The following is a 17,357-nucleotide window of genomic DNA, read 5'->3' as shown; positions in this document are numbered from 1 at the left end:
CATCCTGTTATGATTATGGCATTTTTTTCAGTTGGCTTATTTTTGTAAAAAAACACACTGCAAATTTTGTTTTTTAAGTCTTAGTGTTGATATATGCAAGGCCAGTTTAACCCTAGTATTTTCAAGTTTTACTAACAGAAATGATAGTTTTCCATTACTGAGATTTAATTTGGTTTGTTGGCATTATAGGTAGATTGTGTGGCCAAATAATAACAGTTTTTAATTTTTGAATATTTTCTGAATAGCCTAGGGCTGTGTTTCTGACCTAAACCTCCTCGAATTGCTGTATTTCAGTTTGTACGTTTTTTTAATTTTTGTTTAACTCTGTAAACCACATTGGTTGTAGCCATAGACATAGTTTTATTTTTTTTTTTTTTTTAAATCGATGAGAGTATTGTGTACTTAACCATTGCGATCAATTAAACAGTTACCACAAAAAGTGTTTAAAACATTTGAGGCCTTAGGCATCAAGCCACACAAATTCTTAAAGTTCAAAGCATTTTTTAAGTCTTTAACCTCTGCGTTTTTTTTTTATTTATTTTTTTTTTTTACATATTTCCTATTTGAACAAGTATGTGGGCGAGACGTGTCAAAGGCATCGCCCCTTTTTTTAAAAAGACTAATAGGCTTTAGGTACGTCACAGACATGAACTATGAGTTGTAACTTGCTTGTCGTTTACCGGGGGAGGGACATTCTCATTCTAGAGAGTATTTGATTGGACAAAATTGCACTGTGTAGTGCAACTTGAGTCATCAATGTTTTGGTCCGTTATCCTGGAAGAGAAAGGCACTTTTTTTTTTTTTTATTTTGTCAAATTTTAGAGAGTACACTATGGCTAGATGGCTTCTAAGCTATTAGACATGGACTAAAAGCTGCAAAATCCTTTTAAACAAACAAAACAATTAATGTATTGTAACTTGTCTCAAGTACCTCAACGTAACTACATCTTGGATGCCAGAAACCTTTTTAAGGAATTCTTTATATTAATGTTGTAATTTCTGTTTGCATGTGTGCATTCTGATCTGTTGTCCTTCAAAAAAATTGTCATAACTTTAACTGCAAACGTGATGAGCAGATTTTTTTTTTTTTTAAATAGAAACCTCTAAAAAGAAGCACTATACTGTTTAAAGCTCAGCAGATGACAAATAGCGTGTTCCAATAGCTTTTTTTCCCCAACATGAAGATGTTAGGTTAAAGTGTACATGCATGCATAAAGGAATATGTGTATTTTAGGTGCTTTGACAAGTCACCATTTTATCGTCTTATTTTGATCACCTTTCAACTTTTTTCCTAGAAGTACAAATAAACTAGTGTCTCAATTAAAATGAGGTCATGGAAACTGCAAGTATGTTAATTACTGGGTAACATTTTACAATAAGGTTTGCATTAGGTATCATTAACAATGTATAATAACATTTTTCATCATTTATTAATCTTAGCTAATGTCAATTTATAAAAATACAATTGTTTATTGTTTGTACATGTTAGTTCATATTGTATTAAGTAATGTTAAAAATGGACTAGTATATGTAGAAATGAACATTAAATAAGATGATTAAGTATTGTTCATTGTTAGTTGATGTTAACTAATGTAGTTAACTAATGTTAACAAATACAACCATAAGTGTTACCCATTAAATTTACACTAAAATGCTGTTTAGAATAGTTTTAAATAGTTTTAATTGTATAGGACACTGCTGACAATGCTTGAAATTCTGCTGAAAATGCTTGAAATGTTTATTTAGAGCTACAAAATCAATGAAAACAAAAAGTCGGCCAGAATGTGTGCAAAAGTTAATAAAAGTTGAAACATCAGGGAAAATAAGGTACAGTATCTCACAGAAGTGAGTACACCCCTCACATTTTAGTAAATATTTTATTATATCTTTTCATGTGACAACACTGAAGAAATGACACTTTGCTACAATGTAAAGTAGTGAGTGTACAGCTTGTATAACAGTGTAAATTTGCTGTCCCCTCAAAATAACTCAACACACAGCCATTAATGTCTAAACCGCTGGCAACAAAAGTGAGTACACCCCTAAGTGAAAATGTCCAAATTGGGCCCAAAGTGTCAATATTTTGTGTGGCCACCATTATTTTCCAGCACTGCCTTAACCCTCTTGGGCATGGAGTTCACCAGAGCTTCATAGGTTGCCACTGGAGTCCTCTTCCACTCCTCCATGACGACATCACGGAGCTGGTGGATGTTAGAGACCTTGCGCTCCTCCACCTTCCGTTTGAGGATGCCCCACAGATGCTCAATAGGGTTTAGGTCTGGAGACATGCTTGGCCAGTCCATCACCTTTACCCTCAGCTTCTTTAGCAAGGCAGTTGTCGTCTTGGAGGTGTGTTTGTGCTGTTATCATGTTGGAATACTGCTCTCCGAAGGGAGGGGATCATGCTCTGCTTCAGTATGTCACAGTACATGTTGGCATTCATGGTTTCCTTAATGAACTGTAGCTGCCCAGTGCCGGCAGCACTCATGCAGCCCCAGACCATGACACTCCCACCACCATGCTTGACTGTAGGCAAGACACACTTGTCTTTGTGCTCCTCACCTGGTTGCCGCCACACACGCTTGACACCATCTGAACCAAATAAGTTTATCTTGGTCTCATCAGACCATAGGACATGGTTCCAGTAATCCATGTCCTTAGTCTGCTTGTCTTCAGCAAACTGTTTGCGGGCTTTCTTGTGCATCATCTTTAGAAGAGGCTTCCTTCTGGGACGACAGCCATGCAGACCAATTTGATGCAGTGTGCGGCGTATGGTCTGAGCACTGACAGGCTGACCCCCCACCCCTTCAACCTCTGCAGCAATGCTGGCAGCACTCATACATCTATTTCCCAAAGACAACCTCTGGATATGATGCTGAGCACGTGCACTCAACTTCTTTGGTCGACCATGGCGAGGCCTGTTCTGAGTGGAACCTGTCCTGTTAAACCACTGTATGGTCTTGGCCACCGTGCTGCAGCTCAGTTTCAGGGTCTTGGCAATCTTCTTATAGCCTAGGCCATCTTTATGTAGAGCAACAATTCTTTTTTTCAGATCCTCAGAGAGTTCTTTGCCATGAGGTGCCATGTTGAACTTCCAGTGACCAGTATGAGAGAGTGAGAGCGATAACACCAAATTTAACACACCTGCTTCCCATTCACACCTGAGACCTTGTAACACTAACGAATCACATGACACCGGGGAGGGGAAATGGCTAATTGTGCCCAATTTGGACATTTTCACTTAGGGGTGTACTCACTTTTGTTGCCAGCGGTTTAGACATTAATGGCTATGTGTTGAGTTATTTTGAGGGGACAGCAAATTTACACTGTTATACAAGCTGTACACTCACTACTTTACATTGTAGCAAAGTGTCATTTCTTCAGTGTTGTCACATGAAAAGATATAATAAAATATTTACTAAAATGTGAGGGGTGTACTCACTTCTGTGAGATACTGTAACTGCAGCAATGTATAATGTATAATTATTTATAAATAAAATTACATATTTTAAATAGGGCCTATTAACACAACACCTCGAAATATATATTTGTAAACAAATTTAAAGAAAAAGCACATACCTCTTACAGAGCTGACATCTTTGCAGAAAGGATGGTTTGGTTATTTTCCAGATTAATTGCTCATATTTTCACTTGATGTGAGTTTTTTTTTTTTTTTGCATCTTTATATCGGCAGTGTCTGAATTCCTTCCTGTCTAATCCACGCTCTAGTTCCCAGCAATGATTTGCGTTATGAATAAATTATGCAGATTAGTGTGTAGTGCTTAGCTTTACTTCTTGCCGATTTTAGATACACTGCTGTTATTTTATTTGTTGTCACTTTCAGTTATTTGTCTTTCTGTGATTATTCAGAGCTAATTTTATACGTAATATGATGTTTTTAGTTTTCACCGTCATTGTGATTTGTATGTTAAATGTACGTTATCCAGCGTGTAAGCGCTGTGGTAACCATTGGACTGAGGAGAGTTTAAAATTAAAAGTCATCAGTGTTTTAAATTCTATGACTTGTTTGTATGATTTGCATGTGTATGCGGGATCCCATCAGACACACTGGGGCCCCAGGCAGTCGCCTGTATTGTCTGTAGAACAGGCCAGCCCTGCTCAGATTAGATTTCCACAGCCAAAGAGGCCAATCCTTTTCCACCCTCACTTAGCCTCAACTGCTCTTTAATGAAGGTGGACACTAGGGCTCAGTGCAATAAAACCTCTCACACTGACCTAATGGCACCTGACAAACGGCCACATTTACTGGATTTGCTACACTTCATTAGTGAATGTTCAGTCTGTTAAATTGTGGCTTTAAACAGACAGCTCTGCCTGGCATTAAGGTGTTTTCAGTTTGTATGGGAATATTGGTATTATACCTGTGTTATTTAAAATTTAGGCTTAAAGGGATTGTTTGTCCAAAAATGAAAATTCTCTCATCATTTACTCACCCTCATACCATCCCGGATGTGTATGGCTTTCATTCTTCTGCAGAACACAAATGATGATTTTTAGAAGAATATCTCAGCTCTGTAGTTCCATACAACACAAGTGAATGGGTGCCAAAATTTTGTTGCTCCAAAAAGCACATATAGCCATCATAAAAGTAATCCATACAACTCGTGTTTAAATCCATATTTTCTGAAGTGATATCATAGGTGTGGGTGAGAAACAGATCAATGTTTAAGTCCTTTTTTGTTAGAATTTCTTATCACTGCCCAGTAGGGGGTGATATGCATGAAGAATGTGAATCACCAAAAACACAAGAAGAACGTGAAAAGATAAAGTAGAGATTGTCTGAGCAGGGAGGAGAATTTATAGTAAAGTAGGACTTAAATATTGATCTTTTTCTCACCCACACCTATCATATCGCTTTGGTAGACATTGATTTAACCACTGGAATCTTATGGATTAATTTAATGCTGACTTGTGTGATTTTTGGAGCTTCAAAATTTTGGCACCCATTCACTTGCATTGTATGGACCAGAAGAGCTGAGAAATACAGTACATCTAAAAATCTTCATTTGTGTTCAGCAGATGAAAGAAAGTCATACACATCTGGGATGGCATAAGGGTGAGTAAATGATGAGAGAATTTTCATTTTGGGTTATCTATTCCTTTAACTGCTCCAACATTCCCCAACAATTTTTATGTGATTGTATATAAAATAAATGGGAAAATTGTCATCTGTCTATACATTATATAATGTAACGTTTATATATTTATTGGCACACGTCAAGATATGAATGGGATGTTTTAAATGTGCGATTTACTGTGTTGGGAAGTTACTCAAAAAAGTAATTCACTACTAATTACTTAATCGAAATTCTTTACTCATTACTTCATTATGAAAGTAATTACATTACTAATTAAAACACTTTACAAGTTTTTTTTCTTCACCCAACAAATTTAAAATGTCTATATTTCCTCCATTGTCCACACATTTCTCCCAGTGACTTGTTAGTGACTCTTCAGCTGTCACAGAATCGCAAACAGACGTACAATTGAGCATTAAATTTATTCTACATAATATTAGAAATTTGTGAAACCCAAGTAATCTACTGGAAAGTAATTAATAAAATCAGCAACTGTAATCTGATTACAAGAATAAAAAATGTAGTGTTAAACTAATCTAATTACTTTTTAGTCAAAAAGTGCAGTAATTAATTACTTTGCAATCAGATTACACTCATAACTGGCTTGTGAAGCTTATTTATGAAACACGAACGTAACAATTGTCTATAAAAATGCAATAAATCAATACAACAATATACATAAGAATGGATTTATGAATTCTTACACTTTCGTTCTGCTCCTGTTTCATGAATAAAGTCCAATAACTTTGCTTTAATATCCAGATGCCATTAAAGTCTGTAAAATATACTGTTAATATTTGGTAGGCTGATGTACTCTCGAGTTTTCTTACAAACCACATACATGCTCTGAGCTAAAAGGTGATATTAGGTCACTTGTGTTACATGATGTGGCCTAAGCTCTAAAGTGGGGCTAGTGTGGCGTTCGTGCTGTGAGTCTCATACTATGAAGTCAATGGAAAGGTTCAGGGATTTATTCAAGACTTGTCCAGTCTGTTAGAGAAGCTTTGGAGGCTGCTTTGCATTTGCTGAATGGGAAATGTTGTACTCCGTAGCAAATATTTACTCACTTGGGGTGGAAGGAAAACAGTTTGGAAGGTTTTTTTCCCCCATGAAAAGATGGTGTTTATTTCTACCTTATTAAAGTTTAAGCTTCGAGGTTCACTAAGTTTTTGAGTAGTTGATAACTAGAGGGAAGCACATTGATAGCACTGTTTAAGTTTCATAGAGTTGATTTAGCTTGCTGTGCCTCTGTTAGTAACACTTAAAAATAAATCTGATGCTCAATAGAGACTAAAACCTTGTCTGATTTACTGCACTAATAATAAAAGACTGCATCAAATGATCTTTACGTCACTGTCTTTTCGAATTGTAATCTGCAATATTCAAGTTTGCATTCATAGAGCACACAAACAATTTCACTATACAATAATGTTTATTTGTATGAAGTGTTAGTTACTGCATTTTTAAAGGTCTGTACAGTGATCAGTTCCCTTTATATTCCAGCATTGAAATCAGTACACTGTTGGCAATATTACTGCATTTATGTAAACTACAAAACACACTATACAATGGAAATACTGTTACAGCATATATGAAATTGAATACATTATAAAAACATGATTGTATACACTTTCAAATTATCGCATCAGTGCATATTTAGCAGCATAGTTGATTGCCACAAGGCACATAGAAGTGATATAGGTGGAAAAACAGTTGTGATGTCATAGTGGAAGTGACAGAATCGATAGAATGTTCAGTCAGAACAAGTCAAAATTATTGTGTAAAAACACTTAGTGTTTTTAACTGTATAAAATATATTGGACCCATGGTGAATTGCAAAAAATTAAAACTTGAGGTTGCAAGAGATGCCAAGCAGCTTTCGACTGCGTGTTGCAAAAGGATTAAGAACAAGCTGTATTGTTCATAGAGCCAATATATGGAATTTTTATAATGAAAATAATGCAGTCAGTCTACAACTTCTTAAACTCTCACTATTGAGTGAAACATTATTCATGGTTAAATGTTGATCATATAAATATGTAATTTCAAAACAATTGCAGGTTACAAAATATATTGTTAGATGTTTTATACTAAACAAATGAACTGTGCGAATACAAAACCGATGGCTTGGAAGAACAATAACAAGTGCTTTAACAAAACATACTTTTCATGAATCATACCAACATTCATAATAAACCCCTCTGAAATCAAATACATGCTCAATGTCTTGCAATCAGAAAACACTGAGAACAGCTCATAAGGCGAAAGCCAATCAGCAGGGAGTTTTCAGTCCTGCTGATATCATCTATCGGCAGAACTGGTCACATAACCATCACACTCAAACTGCACAGCACTGATTAAAATAGCAAATTGGTACTCAAGGCAGACTTTATTTCTCTGTTAGCATGAGACAGTAAAAGAGCCCTGCTTTTCAAGAGGCAACGCCGCACCATGGCTTGGGCCTCCTCCCCTCACTAATGAGCGATCTGTTGGTTGGACGTCGGAGATCTGGCCTTTTGATAGCAGGGGCATTTTTGGGCCTTCACACATCTGTCTATTGACCTTCAAAGGCATTTCATGATGTTCTGCTAATACAAGAGGCTGACAATCTTCCTCTTCTGAAATAGCAAACACTGGCATAGTGACGTGGTCATCCTCCGCACTTAATACTTCACCCTGGGCTTTCTGTTGGCCAGAGGGGGCACTGGTGGTCTCAGCGAGCTGGTTTGAGGTTGTAATTTCATTCACAGCAGTGCCCTCTTGTGGACTGAAGGACTCTGAGTTTCCAGAGAGCAAGCCAAAGCATGGTGTGTTGAATCGGGTGCATCGGAGATTGCTGGTGGAGTTGAGCCAGCGTTGTCGCTCGGCAGGTTGAGTCAGGGGGTACGAGGCGTTGCTCATGTAGGAGTCAGAGTGACAGTTATGGTCAGGACTCTGAAGTGGAGCGTCAGAAAGGACCTTTGCCCTTCCACAATTGTGAGCATATGTAGCTGTGCTTGGAAGTCCCTGAGGGAATAATGTCACACAGTAAAATAAATAAAAAAATCATCAATAACACAACACTAAGTTTGAAGCACAATTTGCTCAATGAATAGGTTCAAACTGATCTTGAAAGTAGTTCAATAGTTCACCCAAAAATGAACATTCTGTTATCATTAACTCACCCTCAAATTGTTCCAAACCCAAATGACTTTCTTCCTACTGTGGATCTCAGACAAACTTTGAAAAATTCGAACACTCCTCTTTTTTTTTTCTTTTTTAATGCTGTCACTCCCAAACATTCTGCCTGACAGCTCTTTTTGTGTTCCATGAAAGAAAGTCATTCAAAAGGATTTTGAACAAGATGACGGAGTAAATTATGACAGAATTTTCAATTTTGTTCTTTTTGATGATGCAATAAAATGGCATGAGTAACGTAATTTTCTGTCCTGTGTTTAAATATATTTCCTTTTGAAACAAAAAATTGACATTGAAGGGCTTGTCGTTATTTATTTATTTATTTATTTTAAATAGCCATACCCTGAGCATGATGACAAAAGAGAAAATGATGACAACTTTTTGGTTGAACTACTCCTTTCAGTGTTTATATCTGCTAAAATTTATTGTCAACTTTTAGGAGTACACCAGCATATAGACGACCTCAAATATCATACCTAATAGTCATGGACTAAAATCCACACAACTTAAATTTTGATTTCATGTGGCCTTTAAAAGGGGTCATGACATGAGAAATCAAATTTTCCTAAAAGATTTCAAGATCTTTTGACAAATAAGAGTCATTGTATTATAAAAACATACTGTAAGTTTCAGAACTCAAAACTTTTTCATCACTGCAGTAAGAGCATTTGTTGAAACCAGGCTGTCAAAACTAATCATTCTCTACTTCCTCCACATTGTGATGTCACACTGTGGTAAATGGTCTGCACTTATATAGCGCTTTTTTAACCTTAGCAGTTCCAAAGCACTTTACACTGTGAATCATTCACCCATTCACGCACACACTCACACACCAATGACGGCAGAGCTGCCATGCAAGGCACTAGCCTGCCATTGGGAGCAACTTGGTGTTCAGTGTCTTGCCCAAGGACACTTTGGCATGTGGAGTCATGTGAGCCAGGCATCGAACCACCAACCCAGCAATTAGTGGCCAACCCGCTCTACCACCTGAGCCACAGCCACCCCTGTAGACATTTGCATCTGACCGCCTCCATAACACCACATCAATGCCTACTTTACCTAATCACTTCCGTAGGTCCGCCCAGTAGTGGTGAGTAGTGAGATGGCAAGGAGAGAGCAGGTCAGTCAAGAGCAGAGAGCCGATCATAACAGTAGGCATTTACTCGCGTCTTAAAGGAGAAGCAGCACAAAACCGAGCGTTTCTGACAGAGGGTCAGAATGAGGGTGGAAAATGATCATGGTTTTTTTGGTGTGCAAAAAATTCAAATATTATACGTGACCCTCAATGAACATATTCAAATAATAAAAAAGACATATCATGACCCCTTTAAAGGGACCCCCCCCCACCCTCCATTTTTTTTTTTTTTTCGATGTTAACAGATATGTACAGGTTGCGCATCATTGAAAACAATGATCTCTCATTATGTTTGTAAATAAGGGGAAAGTGGTTATTTGTTTCATTTTACTGAGCCGTTTTGTTCTTCCGTTTTAAAAACGAGAGTGAGGTGTCTGTATAAACTCTTGAGTTATGATTGGTAGGACAGTACACATAAGTCGGTAGATTATGAGAGTTTCTCCACAATGTTCATTAGAAGGAATGCTTTCATCCTATCATAGCACTGACTAATGCATGAGCTGACATTACAGCTGAGAATTCAAACTCATGGACGCAACTGCTGTTCCGTGCAGGCACAAGACTCACGGAACAGATATGAGAGCGGACTTTTACACTGAACACAAAATCACTTGTTAGAATGGACCACAGCTCCAAACATGTCGTTTATGAGGGGGGCTGTTAGACAGTCTGACCATAAACAGGATAACACATCTGCTTTTTCAAAAACAGAGGACAATGATGCAAACCAAAAACTCAGTTAAGTCAGCTCTCTTTTTTGTACCCTATAAATTATGCAAAAGTTTCTGGAATTTAGCCTACATGGTTTTCTGGCGATACATCGTCATGACAATGGAGTTGAAATACTGGATATCTTTTGACAGACAAAGATAGTAAACAATTTTATCACACTACAGACATGTTAACATGCATTATGCTCCAGTATTGTGGCTATACTTTTTTTCATGACAGTGTGTATTTTAATGTTTTGTGTATTGGACCCGTTTACTTACGTCATTTGTGCCTTACTGCATGTGATTTTTTTCTTTAAGGGATGAGTCGAAATTATTTTTTTTGGTAATCAACATGCCACAAATGCTGTCAATAGAGTTGTATTAAACTTAACTTGTATTAAACCCGAAACACTCCTGTAAGAATAAATATCTATGAATTCACGTAAAGTCTCAAAGCAGTGCTGGTTTTAATGGTAATGTGCTGTTCTCACTTTATTCTCAAAAGTTTGAACAAAACATCCAAATCTGTCAGTTCTGTCATCTTCACTCTTCACACTTCACACTTTTGTCCCATGACTGATATACAGCAAAGTGCCCCAAAACTCTTTTGTTTTAATCTGCAATCATAATGTGATGTTCAGCCATCTCTATTTTGAGTGTGCTTTGGAAGTAGCTCTTGACCCCCTCCAATCCTCCCCACCCCCGTAACCGCCCACATTTTTACATTTGTTCACACCTAATCCAGGAGTATTTTTTCAGTCTGAGGTGTGAACGATTGGCGCTGAACTAGGGGGGTATCATGACACTTTAAATCTCTCACCAGTGATCTTTTGATTGCGATCAAAAGGTTTTATGTGTAAATACTCACATGGTCCACCAGTTTGGTGAAGGGACTGGTGGAGTTCCAGCTGCACCATTTCTTATGGAGTTGAGGAAGGAGATCCTGGAATGTTCGGACACTCCAAGCTCGTGGTCGCGCACTATTGGCCGATCCAGTGCGGCTGGGTCCCGTGTCACTGTGTCTCAGGAAACGCTCGCGTTGCTATGAGAAACAACAAATTTAGAGATTAAATGTTGTGCTTTGGGTATGAAAATTGGTATGGTAGCACTACTTTTATCATTTTCTCCCTTGGATTAAATCGCTCCTGCTTGTTTTATTTAAGATTATTCTCATTTGTAAGTCATTTTGGATAAAAATGTGGACTAAATGAATGAAATAAAAAAAAAAAAATGGAAATAATCAAATTACCTGGAAAAGGTTATGCATTTGTATGGTTCACTTGCATATTTCTGGTTTAACTATGTATGGAGATTTAGGCAGAGTATTTGATTAACAACCCTTAAGAATAACATTCTTTTTAAATGGACATAAATCATGTTACTTTACATGTTGCTGCATCTGGAATTTTCACTAAAATTCTAAAAAGATTACACCAGTTTTAATTAAAATGTGTTTGCCAATTACATCCAGTATTAACATTCACAGGAAGTAAACATTTCCAAATATCTGAGAAATGAGATTAGAACTTTAGAAATCCTTTAAAAAAAAAATTACATTCTAATTTGCTTGATTTTGGCAGGAAAGTGGCTTACAAATTTCCAACAGTAAACTCACTGAAGAACTCACCGGAACAGGCACCAAAGCTTCATAATGGTGCAAAAGTAACATTTTACATAGAAAATACCTGCATTAGTGAATATTAAATTCTTAAGCAATGCATATGGGGCTTTCTGTTCAATATAACCCTGCTAAAGTCAGTAGCTATTCACAAAGAAAGTTCCTTACAGGGTTGCTTTAGCTGGATTACAAAGCATTTATCATGTTCTTTAAGAGTCCCAGACACTATGGCAGAAACTGAAATTTATACGAGGGTCACAACAAGTAAAAACCTCAAAATGTATCAGTCAGCTGTTAATCAGGCATGTGCAAAGTGTGTGGGTGAGTATCAGAAGGGGTTTTCTCATCGGTTGGAGTTTGACAGTTCCCACACGTGATCTCTCAAAGCTCTGCTTGTCTAGACAAGTATTATGAAGGGTTTAATCTTGAGCCATTATGGCTTTGCTACATATTTCAGCCAAGACAATACCAAATTGTCTGGCTTTGGCCAAAGGCAAACAATGATAAAAAAAAAAGTTAGCGGGCACTCAGTTGGACGCAACAGAATCTGTCGCTAAGAGATGCAGGTTTCTGATTCCTCTAAAATCTCTTTGGATGAACACACAGCTTGGCAAATTTTGTATTCCACATTTTAGAGCCAATTCAGCACGGACCACACACACATACTCTCGCACAGAAACACAGAGTGTTGGAGCTGGGAAACTGGCTACAGGCGGAAAGCATTCATTAATCAGAGCTATTAGCGGGCCAGCTCCCCTTCAGGCCGCCAGAGTCTCTGCGTCCTTGCAGTCTCTAGTGAAGAGCAACTTCTATGCCTCTCATCCACAACATTACCACACACCACGAAGCTCGGCCTCCATCAGTGTACAACACTGCACCAGCTATTCATGCTGGGAGCAATACACTGTCATGAAGAATGCTTGAAACTACAGAGCGAAAGTAAACAGAGATTACAAAACCATCAAAGTATAAAGTGATAAATACAATTTATGAATTTCATTGGGTTGGATATCCAACCAAGTGGCATTTATTTTATATAAATACAGCACAAGCACACTTTTCAAGCAAAACATTCCACAAAAAGATGTTAGGTTTTAAAAAACGTATAAAAAGTTATTGCAAAAATGGCAGAAAACAAATAAATACAAAATAAAACTAAATGCATTATTTAGTAAATGCATTATTTAGTTGGCAATGTTAGTTCATAATGCATTAAACAATGTTAACCTATACAACTTTTCCTTTTACAATTGTATACTGTCTGTTGAAACTAACATTAATTATTAAGATTAATAAATGCTGTAAAAGTCATTTTCAGTCTTAGTACATGTTAACTAATGTAGTTAATGTTAACAAATAAAACCTGATAATAAAGTGTTACCATTTTATAATTTAAAACCAAATATATTTTTGTGGAATATTTTGCTTGAAAAGAGTTTTAAAGAAAGGCAGAACAAAAACAGTAAATGCTACTCGGTTTGATATTTTGTTATCTAATGAAATAACATTCATACATTTTAAATGAGGCTTAAAAACACCAAATCCTTTTTGGGATCACTGTATACATCATAGATTCATATTAAACAAAAAAAAGTCTTTATAGGGGATATTGTTAATCTGGAAAAATACAAAATATATATATATAATTGGGTTCTTTTTGTTCTAGAAAACACCTATCTTTATGGTCTACTCACAGTGTGTGAAGACAAGGGAAGTTTGGCTGAAGTAGGGGCAGAAGCGATCACAAACACTTCATCTGTGCCCAGCTCTATTTCTGTCCGGCCACTGGAGAACATCTCTAGAGCAGCTTTCTCTGATACATCACATGCTCCATTGACTGATAACCCTTCAGAATGATATAGGATTTCATATATCATCTTTGTAAAATGACTGTAAATGCAACAGTTTCAGCAGATGTAAAAGCTGAATAACATTGAAGTTTACATTTGTGATGGTGTCACAAAAACCTCAGCTTAGTAACCTGGTGCTTATTGGCAGGTTAAATGGGAATGCTAAAGTTCTGTAGCAGGGTATGATTGGGCCAAGTCAAAGAGAGAGGGATTTTAGACTTTGGAGCTTAGTCTAAAGACAATGTCTCTCAAATCTCCCCCTTATTGCATTATGTTTTCGACTTCACATCAATATGACTCTGTTTACACCTGGTATTAAGATGCGATCCAATCACATGTGGTCAGGTGAGACGCAATGCTGCTAACACCTGTTCGCTGAAATGTGTCTCCTGTGACCACTTGTGTTTGGATTTCGAGGGGAGGGACTCTGTTTTATGACGACATACATCAATCACTCTATCAGTGTGTTACAGCATGACATTAAAGTGCAACAAAGTCAGGAAAGACAAAGAAAGCAGGAAAAAATTCTCCCAGATTCAGCTGAAGTTTAATCTTAGCACAAACGCAACATTTCGAGCAGGATTGTCCGTTATTTTAGTGGATTACTTGTATTAACATGAGCTGCAGATGTTTGTGCTTCTCATAAGTGTCCATGCATTTTCATTTCAGACACACTGAAGAAGATCCGTGAAGTTCTCGTGTTTGTGCATTTATGCACTTTTTTACATTTTCCTATCGGTAATATCATGTCTGTTTTGTGATCCGATCACAAAACGTTTTAGACCCCATTTAGACCTGTATTTACTATAGCACTGACCACATGTGATCACCAAAAACGCATTTTAATACCAGGTGTAAACAGGGTCATAAAGAGACTGTATAAATTTCATTTGTGTATGTATTTCTAGAATTTGCATATTTATAATTTAAAATTATAACTGAGTAAATTCTGCTAGTATCACTTAGTTTTTGGGTGCCTTTGACTTACTTTCTTCTGCTGAACACAAATGAAAATTCTTAGAAGAATATTTCAGCTCTGTTGGTGCATTGAATGCAAGTGAATGGGTGCCAAAATCTTGAAGCTCCAAAAAGCACATATTACCATTATAAAAGTAATCCATATGAATCCAGTGGATTAAACCATGTCTTCTGAAGCGAAACGCTAGGTGTGTGTAAGAAAAAGATCAATATTTAAAACTTTAACTATATATTTTGCTTCTGCCCAGCTGTGGCATGCATGTTCTAGAGGGTTGAATACACTCTGCCTCTCGCATGACGCAAGCACATTGGAATGTCAGTATCATCGATATGGTCTGAAATTGGCAGGGGAAAAATGTTCACTGTACACCTTCAATATTTTGAGTGACTCAATGGGTGTTTTGATATCCCTGTGAACAGCAAGCAGCTATAGCTTCAGTCACTCAGGATCGTTGATAGGAAATCTGTGAAAAGTCTTTCCACTTGTGATGATGCCCATGGATGTAATCTAACCTTTTTCAGTTGGTTGAGGAATCCAGGATAACCACATGCAAGCACCATCTTGAAAAAGAAGCAGATAAAAATACAAATCTATTGCAAAACCAATTCAGCTTCTTTATAACATTTCTCCTTTGTTGTAAACCACACAGCGCTTCTGTATTTTACGTACTTCATGCGTCAGTTCTCGCGTGAACTTTCCAACACGCTTACCTCATGCAAGAGGCAGTGTGTATTCGACCCTCGTGAATGTGCATGCCATATCTGTGCGAAAGTGAAATTTTATTGTTAAAAAAAGGTTTTAAATATTGATCTTTTTCTTACACACACCTAGCGTTTCGCTTCAGGAGCCATTATTTAATCCACTGGAGTCGTATGGATTACTTTTATGATGGCAATATGTGCTTTTTGGAGCTTCAAGATTTTGGCACCATTCACTTGCATTGTCTGGACCTGCAGAGCTAAAATATTCTTCTAAAAATCTTAATTTGTGTTCAGCATAAGAAAGAAAGTCATACACATCTGGGATGGCATGAGGGTGAGTAAATGATGAGAGAATTTAAATTTTTGGGTGAACTAATCCTTTAACTAGCAAATATCATATCACCGCATCATATTATTAACAGACAATATTTTGTACTTTATGCCAATAATTTTTTTTTTTTTTTTTTTTTTAAAGATAACTTATTGTTTTCCTCGTAACAGAGTTGACATGTTTGACAAGGTCAATGTGGTCAAAATGACTTGTATGATGTCACACAAACCATAATTTTCAAAAAGGAGAAATGTCACAGAATAAAGGGGTGAATGAAAGTGAGGGTCAAGTACGAATTCCACATTTTCTCAAAAAAAAAAAAAAAAAAATGAAACAGTGAATTCTGGTGGTATTACTCAGTTTTGGTGCACCTTAATAAATCAAACATCATAACTACAATTAAGGTTTTGAATTTTACAGGGTTGATTGTCAGTACAAAAATTGCCAATAACAGCCTTAACTAGCAAATATCATTGCATCACATCAAATTATTCACAGTCAAAAAGAATTATGATGTCAGACAATTTGTCTGCTTTAAAAAAAAGGTTTGCAACAAATGTCATCCTGATGCTTCATGTCTGTTTTGAGACAAATTTATTTTTTATTCAAACCAGATTAATCAAAAAGCTTTTAACTGACAATTATTATTACATTTGTTTGAAATAATTCCATGTTTTTGGAATGTATGAGGAAATTAACTTTTACCCTTAATGGAGCTGTTGTAGTCTTGTAGTATTGTTCTTGAAATAATTAAACTTTTATCTGTTCCTAGAAGAGACTAATTAATCTGAATGTATAGGTTCAGACAAGGCAGAGTCGGCGCCAAGCTGAAATATGTGGTGGGGGCATTTGAAATTTCAGAGGGGGCCACATTTTGAGAATGATAAGAACCCCCCGACAACGCACAATGCTTTTCACTGAGCGAACAAAGCGCATATAAATACATCTAGATATACAGTAGCTGTATATCTGATACTCCACACCCCTTGATTATTTATTTAAAAGCACACTCTGTGATAACTTTATGATCAATTCATATTATTATACATACATCAGAGAGAGAAGGAAAAATGTCAATAACTTGCTGCCATGCATGAAAATCGTCTGTGCATTGGCTCCTCATCCTCATCTCCTCTTCCTCTCTGACACCTAAGGGCGTTCTCATCCGCACCACACACTGTGTAGTACCGCGCATGTTCTGTAGCATTGCTGTTACTGTTTTCACTTTTGGGAGTAAAGAGCAGTCCTCCCTTTGATCGGTGAATGTCACTAAAGTGCAGCTTCCACGCATCTCCTTATTTTGCGCTCCGCAATAACAGTGAACCTCTTTATAGTAAATTAATGCTTATCATTTGCAGGACCATACACAGGGTCTTCACTAATCCTGGAAACTTTCATCTCGACCAACAGAGCAATTTGTGAAAACATTAAATATTAAAAATGCACATCTGATGAACAAAGCAGTGATTGTTTAAAATAAAAAGATCGTTCAACACAAAATGATTGCAAAACAATATGCAATAATATGTGTAGCCTGATTTGTAATAGCCTATGTGTAATGAATTAGATTAAATGTTTAGAAACATTTCCAGCAAGGTAAATTACAAATGTTTATAAAGTTACGCACAAATATAATGAAGTTGTAATGACAAGCAGCACTATGATTTGTTTTGATTATCTTAACCCTTTGTACTGTACTCCGCTATTATCATCCGTAGCATCTTTTTTTTGTTTTTTTTTGCATCGATTAAAGA

At 36.7% G+C, this 17,357-nt stretch overlaps 1 protein-coding gene across 1 annotated transcript in view; it reads right to left on the bottom strand.

Annotated features, from left to right (window-relative positions):
* Positions 1–6,511: 6,511 nt before the first annotated feature.
* Positions 6,512–17,357, bottom strand: part of LOC127435315 (uncharacterized) — a 28,963-nt gene continuing 18,117 nt past the window's right edge. Inside the window, exons 5-7 of the mRNA XM_051688710.1 lie at positions 13,437–13,588; positions 10,993–11,166; positions 6,512–8,105 (exon numbers count right to left, since the gene is read on the bottom strand). Of these exons, the coding sequence (XP_051544670.1) occupies positions 7,500–8,105; positions 10,993–11,166; positions 13,437–13,588 (932 nt within the window). The 3' untranslated portion in view covers positions 6,512–7,499. The remainder of the gene's footprint in view (positions 8,106–10,992; positions 11,167–13,436; positions 13,589–17,357) is intronic.

Source organism: Myxocyprinus asiaticus, chromosome 4 (genome assembly GCF_019703515.2).
Source record: "Myxocyprinus asiaticus isolate MX2 ecotype Aquarium Trade chromosome 4, UBuf_Myxa_2, whole genome shotgun sequence".
Lineage (NCBI taxonomy): Eukaryota > Metazoa > Chordata > Actinopteri > Cypriniformes > Catostomidae > Myxocyprinus > Myxocyprinus asiaticus.
Note: the sequence above shows the minus strand (reverse complement) of the source record. Positions and strands in the feature narration are given on the sequence as shown.